Source organism: Zootoca vivipara, chromosome 1, assembly GCF_965207765.1.
Source record: "Zootoca vivipara chromosome 1, rZooViv2.hap1.1, whole genome shotgun sequence".
Lineage (NCBI taxonomy): Eukaryota > Metazoa > Chordata > Lepidosauria > Squamata > Lacertidae > Zootoca > Zootoca vivipara.
The window spans coordinates 64,668,607-64,681,993 of record NC_142582.1 but is presented as its reverse complement, the minus strand read 5'-3'; the positions used below and the strand labels follow the sequence as shown (position 1 = coordinate 64,681,993).

The 13,387-nt window shown below is 40.3% G+C and overlaps 1 protein-coding gene across 42 annotated transcripts in view; it reads right to left on the bottom strand.

Annotated features, from left to right (window-relative positions):
- The window catches only part of SOX6 (SRY-box transcription factor 6), a 399,510-nt gene that overhangs the window by 202,645 nt on the left and 183,478 nt on the right, over window positions 1-13,387 (bottom strand). For 36 of the 42 annotated variants that reach the window (XM_088653558.1, XM_035119983.3, XM_088653582.1 and 33 more), the window contains one exon: window positions 13,139-13,349. In XM_088653558.1, coding sequence (XP_088509684.1) covers window positions 13,139-13,349 — 211 coding nt within the window. The remainder of the gene's footprint in view (window positions 1-13,138; window positions 13,350-13,387) is intronic. The other 6 variants (XM_088653508.1, XM_088653542.1, XM_088653544.1 and 3 more) reach the window with 1 other exon arrangement.

Genomic DNA, 13,387 nt, shown 5'->3' with positions numbered 1-13,387 from the left:
AATGAAATGCTTAAGAATCATATAATTGCACAGTTGGAAGGGACACCAGGGGTCATCTAGTCCAACCCACTGCAATGCAAGAATCTCAACTAAAGTAGCCATGACAGATGGCCATCCAACCTCTGCTTAAAAACCTCCAACCTCTGCTTAAAAACCTCCTGCTTAAAAACCTCTCCAAGGAGAGTCCACCACATCTTGTGGGAGTTAAGAAGCTCTTATGGTCAGAAAATTCTTTCTGATATTTAGTTGGAATCGCCTTTCTTGTCACCTGAAGCCATTCATTCGGGTCCTAGCCTCCAGAATAGGAGAAAACAAGCTTGCTCCATCCTCCATGTTACAGCCCTTTAGATATTTGAAGATGGCAGCATATTTCCTCTCAGTCTCCTCTTCAGCAGGCTAAACATACTCAATTCCCTCAACTGTTCCTCATAAGGCTTGGTTTCCAGACCCTTGATCATCATGGTTGCCCTCCTCTGCACATGTTCCAGCTTGTCAATATCCTGCTTAAACTAAGGTTACCAGACATCCCCGTTTCCCGAGGAAAGTCTCCAGATTTACAAACCAGTCCCATGACAAAATCCATCTATTTAGTAGGAAGTTGAAAAGTGTCCCGGGATTCATTTAAAAAAATCTGGTAACCTTACCTTAAATAATAGTAGTAGTAGTAATAATAATAATAATAATAATAATAATAATAATAATAATAATAATAATTTATTATTATTTATACCCTGCCCATCTGGCTGGGCTTCCCCAGCCACTCTGGGTGGCTTCCAACAGAAAAATAAAACACAGTAATCTATTAAACATTAAAAGCCTCCCTGAACAGGGCTGCCTTCAGATGTCTTCTAAAAGTCTGGTAGTTGTTTTCCTCTTTGACATCTGTTGGGAGGGCATTCCACAGGGCAGGCGCCACCACCGAGAAGGCCCTCTGCCTAGTTCCCTGCAACTTGGCTTCTCGCAACGAGGGAACCGCCAGAAGGCCCTCGGTGCTGGACCTCAGTGTCCGGGCAGAACGATGGGGGTGGAGGCGCTCCTTCAGGTATACTGGACCGAGGCCATTTAGGGCTTTAAAGGTCAGCACCAACACTTTGAATTGTGCTCGGAAACGTACTGGGAGCCAATGTAGATCTTTCAAGACCGGTGTTATGTGGTCTCGGCGGCCGCTCCAAGTCACCAGTCTAGCTGCCGCATTCTGGATTAGTTGTAGTTTCCGAGTCACCTTCAAAGGTAGCCCCATGTAGAGCACATTGCAGTAGTCCAAGCGGGAGATAACTAGAGCATGCACCACTCTGGCTAGACAGTCTGCAGGCAGGTAGGGTCTCAGCCTGCGTACCAGATGGAGCTGACTTCTATCATGTCACATCTAACTCAGCCTTTCTCTAAACTGAGACGTCCCAAATGCTGCAACTTTTCCTCAGAGGGAATTGCTCCATCCCCTTGATCATTTTGGTTGCCCTTTTCTGGACGTTTCCCAAACTCTACAAGGACTTTTTTAAGGTGAGGCAACCAGAACTACACACATTATTCCAAATATGATTGCACTATAACTTTGCATGACAACTTTATGATATTGACACTTTTATTTTCAATTCCTTTCCTACTGATTCCTAGGATAGAATTTGCCTTTTTCAAAGATGCTACACAATGGGTCGATGCCTTTGTTGAGCTATCCACTACAATCCCAAGCTCTCAGATATGGGGTCAAGAGATCAATGTCTGTATAGATGTTGTCAGGGGGTTGTTGCAGCTACTCCCAAGTAAAGACGCTCCAGCCCATTCTGTCTTTAAAGGTTTTATTGTGCATGCTATTTACAGTGCAGAGCTAGCAGAAAACATGACCTCCTAGTCACTCGCAGAATCTGGCAATGGCGCCCGTCTGAATTAAATGTTAAAAACTTTCAAATTAAGCCATCACTAAAGAGAAAGTTAGATTCAATTACAACTTGTCATGTATCTCCAAGCTGATGACAAAGAGGGCTGATCCACTCAAAAGGTGGGCTGAGGCAGCTGTCTCGAGCCGTGAAAGACCATGAGGTGATGCCGGTTTCTGGCAAGATCTCGTAAGATCTCACCAAAATTTCATGAGATATCATGCACTACAAGAGATCTCACAAAATCTTGCCCAAACCCACTGTTGTTGCTTCGCAGGTACCACCACACAACACAGGTAAGGGGGCACAGTGGCAGGGCAGCAAAATAAGATGTGCCACCCCTAGTGGCTAATCTTGTTGACCCTTCATGATCTGCTTTAAAAGTCAGATTCTTACCCAGGATCCATTGCTGTAGCTATATCCTTCAAGGCAGTCTCCCATCCAGGTACTTTCTAGACCTTCTATGCATAGCAAGCACCAAGATTAGCAACCAGTTTAATGAAAAATACAGCTATTAGGCAACCAGCTAACACATGAAAATGTTACATATCCCAAGTCTCAAAAGCCCAGAGTAGAATAATCCTTTCATTGGTATCAGCAAAATAGTGCCAAAGCAGCAAGCAAGCTTTCAAGTTCAGCAGAATGCTTCTTCAGGCTGAATGTTATGCAAAAGAATAAAATGAGTGAGCAAAGTAGTATATTGCTGGATATGATGAAAAGCCCTAGTCTGCAGCTTGTAAGAGTGTTTAAAATGGAATGGAGGAGGTGTTATGCAGACTTAATTAAGTTAGATTATGCCTAGTGCAAAAAGATCTCAGGTTGCAGCATGGTATGCTGAGGCAATGAAGCAATGGCTACTTAAAAGGGACCAATGTGCTGCAATTAGCACTAGAGGCAAATCCAAGTAACTGCTAGCATTTGTAGTTTCAAAGGGGGAAATTAGCCATTGCTCCTCCACCCCAGCATGCCACACTGTAACCAGAGATCATTTTTGCATATTCTAATAAGTATATGCTACTGTTGCTATTTGGATTTCATTTAATCATTCATAGCTGACTGCATATTTGCAAAGGAGCTTGCTTCCAGTTTTCAGAGCGCACACATAGGTGCTTATGGAATCCTGAGTAAGAGTTCTGACCATGGCACAAGGACACAGCTGGTGCCCTTTCACTGGACCTTATCTCCAAAGAAGTAGCAGCTGCAGCATTTGTCTCCTGTTACACAAGGGCAGATCTTTAATCCTAACTACAACAGGATTCAAGGGCAACATATTCCAGAACTCCTCAGAAGATGAGATCCAGCATCCAACCTTGTACTCCAAGGTCAGCAATTTTTGAGACTGCAGGCAGGAAGTACCAACAACCCAAGAACCATCATTGCCTGCAATGGAAGACAACACACTTGGGTTTGGAACTTGCAAGTGTATCCATTTAACAATTGATATCAGAGATAGAGTGGATATTAGTACCAAGGACTCAGCTGTAAGCTAGACTTTGTACTGGAGGAAAGGCAGGCTGCCCCAGCTAATAGTCAAGGCTAGTCTCTAGCTAATAGTCAAGGCTAGTTATTTTTTTAGCAGTTAACATGACTGCCTTCCACTCATTCCATCAGATTCTCAGTGTACCTACATTCCTAGTAGCATAGTATGCTTTTAAGCACTGCCTACTTTCTCTTCTGCATCTTAAATAATTTGCAACCTATAGCCTCCAAACCCTCCACAGGTACCTGGAATTCAAATAAACCTCCTCCACCTCTCATGCAAGATACATGTGTAGTTTTGCCACTCCCCACTACTGCTTCTCCATTCAGCCGTGCACTTGTACAAAAACAATCCTCTCTTGGGTTTTAGGGCAATATTGTGTGTTTGTGGCTCATAGGCGAGATGGTACATATTAAGCATGGAGGTGGAACGACAAAAGACACCACTAATTATGAAAAAAGCAAACCAGCAATTTAATTTACCACAGTTATAACCATGGATCCAAGTAGGAAAGGGCACTCTGTACGTCTTATTAAAATGAGATGCATATTTATTTATATACTACCTTTCACTGAATTTGAATCCAGGAAAGTTTACACAATCAAAACAAGCTATATACTGAAAAAAACCAGTAGATAAAAATAGAGCAGTTCAGAAAATTTTGAAATCTTGAGAAGGGACATTTTAACTACAGAAGAAGAGGATTAAAACAAAAAAGCAAAAAAAATAGCAAAAAAAACCCAGCAGCCTAAAAGCTAAATGAACAGCAGGACATTGTTCCAGACCTGATTCCGATTGAAATTTCTGGCATAGTTCATCCTTGCTACCTCCTAACTGGCTGGCATTCAGGATTTCTTAAAGCATCACAGGCCAAGAAGCCAAGCACCCAAAGTCTCACTGCTCTGAAGCTTCCACCTTGTGCCAGGCACAAAAGGAATGGCCCTAAGGATGATAACACCTCAAACACATATACTGTCCTCATCCTTAGAAAAACAAAACAAGGATATTAATATTTGTGCATACAATTACCACCATGAATTTGGATTCTCTGGCTCAGAACAGACAAATCATGCTTGATCTAACTGTGAACAATGGAGGCGCTTCACAGACCCATGTATTTCTCCTCCTCACAGAGCCTAGGGCTTGCCGATCAGAAGGTCGGCAGTTCGAATCCCTGCAATGGGGTGAGCTCCCGTTGCTCGGTCCCAGCTCCTGCCAACCTAGCAGTTTGAAAGCACATCAAAGTGCAAGTAGATAAATAGGGACCGCTCCAGCGGGAAGGCAAACGGCGTTTCCGTGCACTGCTCTGGTTCGCCAGAAGCGGCTTCGTCATGCTGGCCACATGATCTGTAAGCTGTATGCCGGCTCCCTCAGCCAGTAAAGTGAGATGAGCGCTGCAACCCCAAAGTCGTCCGCGACTGGACCCAACGGTCAGGGGTCCCTTTACCTTTACCTATCCTTCGCTAGTACACAGCAGTCAAACTGACATCTCTTTCCATTTCGAAGTTTACTATTTCCCTTTCCACTTACTTCACTGCTTTGCTGTCACTGCATACACCTGTAAACTTAGCTTAATGCAGTGCAGCATGAATTATGTTCAAATAATGTACAGCTCAACAGAAGTTGTGCTAGCAAACCCCCCCACACACACACACACATTCAGTGCTTCAGTTGCTCACGCAGCAAAAGCAATGCGGGAGGCAGCAGTTAAAAGTCACCGTCTCTGCAACCATAGCAGGCACTGTGATTCTCCAGGCTTGATTTCACCCTTGAGGCATACTCCATTGTCTCTTGAGACAGAAGGATACCAACAACAATATATATATATATGGGACACACACACCACATATACACACACATACATACTTATAGATTGAATCAACGCTGTAGTTATCTAGTTACCTAGGGAAAACAACAATTGCTTCAAGGAGAACTGCTTGACAATCAAGTTGTATTGCGCCACATGGGCAGGTGAGGATGGTTGTGCTTGTAACATTTTGTGGGTTGGTTCTAATCTACAAATCCAGTATTTTGTTTTTACCGTTTCAGATGTAATTCTGTGATTTGTTCTGATGGTTTTTCCTAGGTCTGGAATTTGAACAAAAGGAGATAAAATCTTGTTCTCATCAATTATGTCCTTTTGTGTACTCAGTTTAGCTGATAAACTGCCATCAGATGTCCAAGCACATATCTCTAGTATAATGTAGGCTGGATTTCCCAGATCTGGTACCAGGGTTTGATTTGAAATGCTGGAGAAGACAATGGGTAGAATTCAACCAAGTTTTACTCTGAGTAGACCCACTGAAATTAATGGACCCAACTTAGTCATGTTCATTAAACAGGTATACTCTGAGGAGACCTTAGCTGAATATCTATTATTTAGCATTTATAATGTGGCATTCACTGTACTGCTTCATTATTTGATATACTTGAAATAGCCACTTTCTGAATATTGAAAACATGAGTAATATGTACAAATGACCTCATCAAAAAAATTTATAAATACAGTAGCATTAAAATAAGTCAATGGAACATTGGAGTAGAGTTTATTCCTTTCATTCATTTTGCTGAAGTTAATCTCAAAAATGATGGTTAATCTAAATGGCTTCATACTCTTGACAGTAGGGAGGAACATACTTCTCTGTGTTTCCTGCTCTGCCTGCCAGCATTGCTTTCAGAATTGTCATCTGGCAGCTTCAGCCTAAAACAGAGCAAAGTAGCAGCTATTTTATTTACACACTTTCTTTCTGACCATCCTTCCATGCTTCCTTACCAACTGAGCAGGTCAGATCTTACATGTAGTCACACGGAGAGTGAATTTATCTTTAATTTCATTTGACAGAAAAATAAAGGTGTCAAAATTATTATTTTGTAAGTAATGAGAAAGGTATCAAAAGCCACATAGCCTACTGAAAACAAGAACTATATTAGCATTTAAAATATGTAGCAACGCTGACCATTTTTACTGTCTTTTCCTTTTTAAAAAAAGCTGATCTAATTAGCTATATTTCCAAAGTGCATACATAGCATTTTTAGTATTATCATAACATTTTGCTTAGAGTTGACATTTTTATTCTGACAAGCACTGTCTGGAGAGCTCTCAATAAATAATACATTTACAATTTTCCGTAAATAAGCAGTGGACACAAATCGTTATCCTTACTTACAGCTGCCCCTCTCTAATAGTGCTTTTACAAGTAAGGTGACTATTCAGTCTAATGCAATCCTCCCAGTGCTCAAAAGACATTTTCATTCATTACCACGGTCACAAGCACTTAAAGCACTTTTAGGCGCTGTTGCAAAACAGCAGGAATGGCAGAGCAAATAAGACTAACTAAAACCAAAGTTCATCACCAAAGAAACCAGAGGTTATTCACCTAAACAAATTGAAGATTGACTTACGTAAGGTCAACATACATACAGCTAATCCACACACAGACTAGTTTCTTAAAACATTTTCTTTTTATTAAAAGCTAAAAGTCATAGGAGGGAGTACAAGATTAATTTGTAGATTCTAGACCCAACCACAGCACATACTTTAATATTCACTGGTAATGGATTGTCTCATCAAAATATTGTTTCCTATACTGTCAAAACTGATTGCAATGAGGTGTTCATTTTCTCTTTTGCCATCCCCATAAAATTGAAATAGTCTCCTATATTTTATTAACTCAGTATGGAACATAAATTCCTTTCATTGCAAACTCACCTCATGTAATATGTTGCACTAATGATCAGAAAGTGGCACTTATGCAACAGATCCCTTGAAGAGAGATGCATAGCTAGGGCAGGAAATCGTTTTAAGTCTAGCTATGACAATATAAGTCCTCACACTATGAGAGTTGTGGGTCAGTTCTCCATGTGGTCCCTTCTATTAAAGCTTTGAATTCATTTTCAAAGCAGACGTAAGGATACAGCAGAAAACAATATCAATCCCAGACCCAAATAAATGTGGGTTAGCATCACTTGCAATTGGTGTATAGCTTGAAAAACGCTTTGCAATGATTAAAGCTTATCTTCGCAATCTAGAGAATAATAGATACCGAAAGGGAAATCACTGAGATATGAATACTAACCTCTCTAAGACAGAGGAATGGTGCTTTCGTTAATGGAAACTATGTGGGTGGGGATGTGGAGGAGATGGACAGGATGTAACTGTACAACTGGAATTAAACCTAGATGCTTCTCTTCAGAAAAGTTCAAGGGCATTTTTAGTGCTTGTCAGTGCTAGCCGGCTTTGTCTCATCCAAAAGATAAAATCTCCTGCAACAGACTCGCACTTTGTATAAAGCTCTACAGTGCTTCCAAGTTCCTTGAGCAGTGTGTGTCATGTTAACAGTCCACCAGCAGCAAAAATGAGTAAATGTGATGGATAAGCACAGGAATTTAAAAACTTCCAAGCACTTTTTTTCCACCTAAGCAACACTGAGTAAAATGTTACAACATTATAAAGACTAAAACAAACAGAAATATTCTAAAATAAATAACATTATGGAAATCTATGCCAGTCTTCTTTGAAGTTCAGCCTGATATTAGAAAGGGCTAAAATGACAGAGAATGTCTGTAACCAATATCATACGGCAAACCTTCATTTGACCACAACAGCAGAATTACCACAATAGAGGAAAGATCCCTACAGAGGTATTTATATATTTAAACTAGTTTATCCTTTCAACTATGTTATGTGTAAGCTATAGAAAAGAATTGCTGCTATATGTTTATTGTGTTATACTGAATGATGGCCTTCAACATGGAAACTGGAGTGAGAACCTGTTTATAAAAAGCTTTGTTGAAATATGGTATTGTGCTCTTAATGCAGAATCAAGGGAGAAAGTGAACTATGAATGTGGGCCCTGAGTAATTGGGTGTTGGGATTTAGCATTAATGTGCAGTTGAGTTTCCAGTGTACCAAATGACTAACCAGCCTACCGTTCCACATTGCAAGCATTGTACTGAGACTTGGAAAAGAAATCTACCCTTCTGGCTACAGACAAGTCAGTTGCTAGCTATTACTTGTAAGGATTTGGGATGAATGATAAAATAATTAGTATGAACCTATACCTTAATTTACAAAGCCAATATGGCTTTTTTCTTTTAAAAATGTGAAAACAGCATCAGAAAGCATGCATAACATTTTATATTTAGGCCAATGGTTGCTAAACTTGTTTTCCATGGAACACTTGAAAATTGCTGATGGCCTTGGACCAATTAATGGTTTTTCTTCCTGTTTCAAGCAATTGTAATACACTCTGCTAAATGCTGTATGATTTTTAATTGTATTTTTATTGCTTTTATTTTTTATATTATATTTCAACTTGCATTTCGTAGAATACAAAAAATACATTATAAGAAATAAAAGAAACAAGAAAAATACAATTAAAATTCAAAATTAATATTTAATGTTCCTTTAAAAGGTAAAGTTATCCTATGTGGGATTTTGATGAGCCTGGTCCCATTGTTGCAGAAGCTACATGACTGAGGGGTATTAACATGGAGAAACTACCTGTCTCCTTAACAGTGGAGGTTGTATAATCTTTTGTCTCTTAAGCCGTATGGAGGCTTCTGTCCAATTCTGAAGCAGTGCCAGAGGTTCCTATGGGGCAAGTTATGAAGTTACCATCAGCAACTAAATACAGAGTCAAGTTACAAAGGGGTAGTTTAGAAAGCTTGCTCTCCATGAATTAATCACCAGAATGGGTTAACTGCCTTTTGCATGGCAATTGATAATCTCAGTACAGAGAAATCTACCTGCCAGGCAGCAACTTCAGTGAATAGTCCTTTCTATGGGTCAACTGTTATCAGAGTAGCAAATTATTCCTGGCCCAGTTGTAACAAGGCAACTTTATCTGAGTATCTCAGTGCAGGGCCACAAATTTGTTGAGTTTGCAGACCTCGCTGGTCTTTCAAAGTAAAACCCCCAGGAAAACAAACAAGTAGTTCCTTCTGCTAAATATATGAACTGTACCTTGATCAGAATATAAAGACCCTTAAAAGAATATTTTCCCATTGCTTTTGGCAAGTGGGGAAAAGGTCAAGCAAGGGGGCTCGAAGGGCATAAAGGAAAGGAAAAAAGACACAGATGAAAGGAATATGCAACACTGGATATCAGAGTTTACTACCAACGTGTGGGTGGTGGTGTATCCCAGACCCAGGTGTATTGGCACCTAATCAAGTATTTTGATAGAGTCTAGAATGCCTGTAGTTTGGCCACAATACCCATGCTGTCAAATGAAAACCAGTTTAGGCTTCAGGCAGCCAATAATTGGGTGGAAACGAATGGGGAGCTATGCTCCAACAACTGGAGGGAATGTACAGCTTTCTATATATTATTCTAATGGTTTCCACTGGTTTGGTGACAGAGTTGGGCATGATACTGGCTGAAGTGCTATTATTATTAAGGACAGATTAAAACAGCTGTACATTATGCTGAAGTACTCAATGTTCCTTTTACAGACAGACGGTCCTGGATTACAAGCAGCACTTGACCATTTAAATCACTACAACAACCAGATTTAACCAGCTGGGCCATATTCTCTTAGGCAGGGCCTGTTGACCTCCTCAGTCACAGCTGCTCAAGTGAAATTCTGATTAGACAACTTATTTCCAGAAGCCAAAGGACTCTGATTAAATAGATTTACTTAGACATGTTAAAGTATTTAAATGTGCATTCACTGGTTCAGAACTGCCAGTTGTAGTAAGTAAGGCACCAAACCCTAAATGCAGTAAGAATGATATAAGATAGCTAATGATGTAAAAGATACACCTGTGCGAAGCACGTTGCTATGCATAGAAGCTTTTCCACAGGATGACGGCCAATATGTTTATTAAAGGTAAATGATGATCAGAAGGCTGTATTGATCTAGGGGTGGACAACTAGCTCAGCAGTGAAAGCCACTTCAGAAATATAAGACAGAAGGTCACAGCTAATTTGCATATGCTAGTTGCAATAATTGGCCTCATTTGCATATCATTTTATGAACTAGAACAGGCATAGACAACCTTGGCTCTCCAAATGTTTTGGAACTACAACTGCCATGATCCCTAGCTAACAGGGCCAGTGATCAGGGATCATGGGAGCTGTAGCTCCAAAACATCTGGAGAGCCAAGGTTGCCTATGCCTGATCTAGAAGATGGCAAGCTACAGCTTTAATTTCCAGCACTTATTCCACAATGTGCTACTCTGAAATTTATATCCCAAAATGTGGGGGAAATATGTCAGTTTAATTTTATTTGCAGAAACCCACCAGCAAACCAACTAAAGAATGCATGTTTGCCACTCCTGTTCCACAGGTTCAAATATGTAGGGATCAAAGAAATTCATTTCCAAAAGATGTGACCCATTCACTTCATCTGGACATTTTCTCTGATTTGACTGGCAACTATCACAGCCAAGAATAAAGTATTTATTTGTAACAAAGTATATAATATGGATTGCAAGACCTGAATTCATGTACAACATTATTTGCAACAACAACAAAAGTTTTACATTACTGAAACGGCCAAAAGTGTAAAATAACTCAACATAAATACAATGGTTTGAATCCAAACTTGCCCTTCCATGAATGGAAAGGGTCCTTCTGTCTGCAGAATGGGCTGAGATCCAGCAGAGACTCAATACTCGAAGGAGGGAAGCGACAATTTCCACTGATTCACACACTGGGGGGGGGGAGATGGGGCCACCTCTCATGCCATCGTAGAGGGTTCACCAACCCTCCACAGTAGCTTTTCAAGAGGTAGAGGGGTCTGCAAGAGGAAGGAGCAAAAAAAACCACATTCCCTTTCCTCTGGCAGGGAACTACATTTCCTATGAATGTAGTTCTGCTCATTTAAAAATAAAATACAAAATAGGGAGGTGAAATAAAGCTTGCCCCTGAAACACAGGTCTTGCAGATCTTTGCATGCACACTGCTATACAACAGAACATCCAAAATACTCTTGAAACAAGTATTAGCAACCTTACAATGTGATCAACAACATTTTTTTTAAAAAAAACCTCTGTGAAAAGTGAGACAGAACAAAATTAAAATTAAAATAGATTCCATCCAACTAGTCTAGCCATCCAACTGAAGCCAACAATTTATTTTGAAGGGGGGGGGAGAGAACTTCAAACCTCAAAGTTTGAAGACAGATGGCTGTGAAAAATCTGGGACATTGTATCACTGTAGTGATGCTTAAGACACCTATACAGAACATATTTAACTTTGCATTTGTCATATAGAAACCAAGCCAAGAAATGGATGTAGAATCTGTCATGGAGCTACTTCTACATATAGCTTTTTCTCCATTTATAAATACAGTGTTAGAGTTTAACCTTGACGTTTTGGATTTCTCCCATTTTCCTTTCCCTGCCATGAAACGGCATGGGCCTGAGCCTACTACTGAATTTTGAGCCTTCCCTAATCTGGTGCCCTCCAGAAGCTTTGGACAATAATTCACATCAGCCCTACTCTGCATGGCTCTGCTGGCTGGGGCTGATTGGAATTGTAGCTCAAAACGTTTGGAGGGCACCCGATTGAAGAGGTCTGCGCTAACATCTGGCAAGGCTGGCATATCTCAAACTCTGTCACGCTAAACTAATCCCGAGGAAAATCCTAACAAATATATATATATCTGAAATAGATTGCATGCAATAATTTCCAATTCAGCACAAAAAAAAAAACATTTTGCTCCCGTGTAATATGTAAGCAGATGTAGTGGAGACCCAGATATCTGTTTACACTTAAGTAGGGTACGGTTTCTTCTTCTTCCAAGGCCCCACAGTTGAACCACAAATTGGCCTTTGAAACACAGGGAAGCCACAGAATTAATTTCATCAAATTGCATATGCTTAAATCTTACTTGAACCAACGAGAAAAAACCAAATAAAACACTGCACTGGGATTGTGACATAAATATACAAAGGCTCTGTTGGAAGCTATCTACCTAGCTACCAAACATTTCGAAAGGGCAGCCTCATTCAAGAGCATTTTGAATTTATGGAAACATAATTTAAGAGGCTCTTGGTGCCATTTTAAAAGCAGATCTCATATACCAAAGAAGCTCATATCCCCAAATGGGAGATGGGGAATTGTCAGAGGCGATAATATCTTTCCTTTTTCCAAACCCTGTCTACTTTGGCCATGCATCAGAATTTCCTGAAAGTGCTAAACACAGAATGGCAAATAAATTGAGATCCACTTACTTACTAGATGAAACCTGGTATCATCAAAAGAAGGTATTGTACAAGTACTGTACCACCATACCATTTATACCATGTTACAGAATTCTCAAACAAAATCTAGTCTAATTAATTACATTGTACAAAACAAATTTATAAATAATTTCATGTATTATTTCACACTATGAGCAGTGTATGTGTGTGTGTGTTGTCTATGGGTGAATACAAACATTCCATATGAAGTTTAGCAGTAGACCTGTAAACATGGATGAACTAAAGTCTTAGGTATAAATCCACCTTACCAATTACAGTGGTACCTCATGTTGTGAACAGGATCTGTTCCGGCGGCCCGTTCGCAACATGAAGCGCCACATCTGCGCATGCGTGTGACACAATGTGGCGCTTCTGCGCATGCGCAAAGCATGATTTAGCGCTTCTGCGCATGTGCGCAGGTTACAGACACGCTGAACCTGGAAGTAACCCATTCCGGAACTTCTGGGTTCGGCGCGTCCATAACCTGAAAAGATGCAACATGAAGCAGACATATCATGAGGTATGACTGTATAGCCTTAAGGGCTGAAATCAACTAAAGAGAAGGAAATCAAAATATGTTATGTCTGTACATACCCTCCTGTTCAGTTCTGGTCATTTCCTCAAGTTTCTTCTGCTTCAGTGTGTCCACCACATCGGCAAGGCTTCCTTTGCGGCGTTCTGGAGTTCCGAAATTAACACTGGTCATTAGCTCGCTGCGGTCACGACCTCCTTCTTCGGGCTTATGTGGTGAGGTAGAAGTATTTCGGAAGGAATATAAGGAACATAACTTATTACTGTCTGACTCCTGTAAAGAAACAAGACAATAATGCAAGAATAAATGAA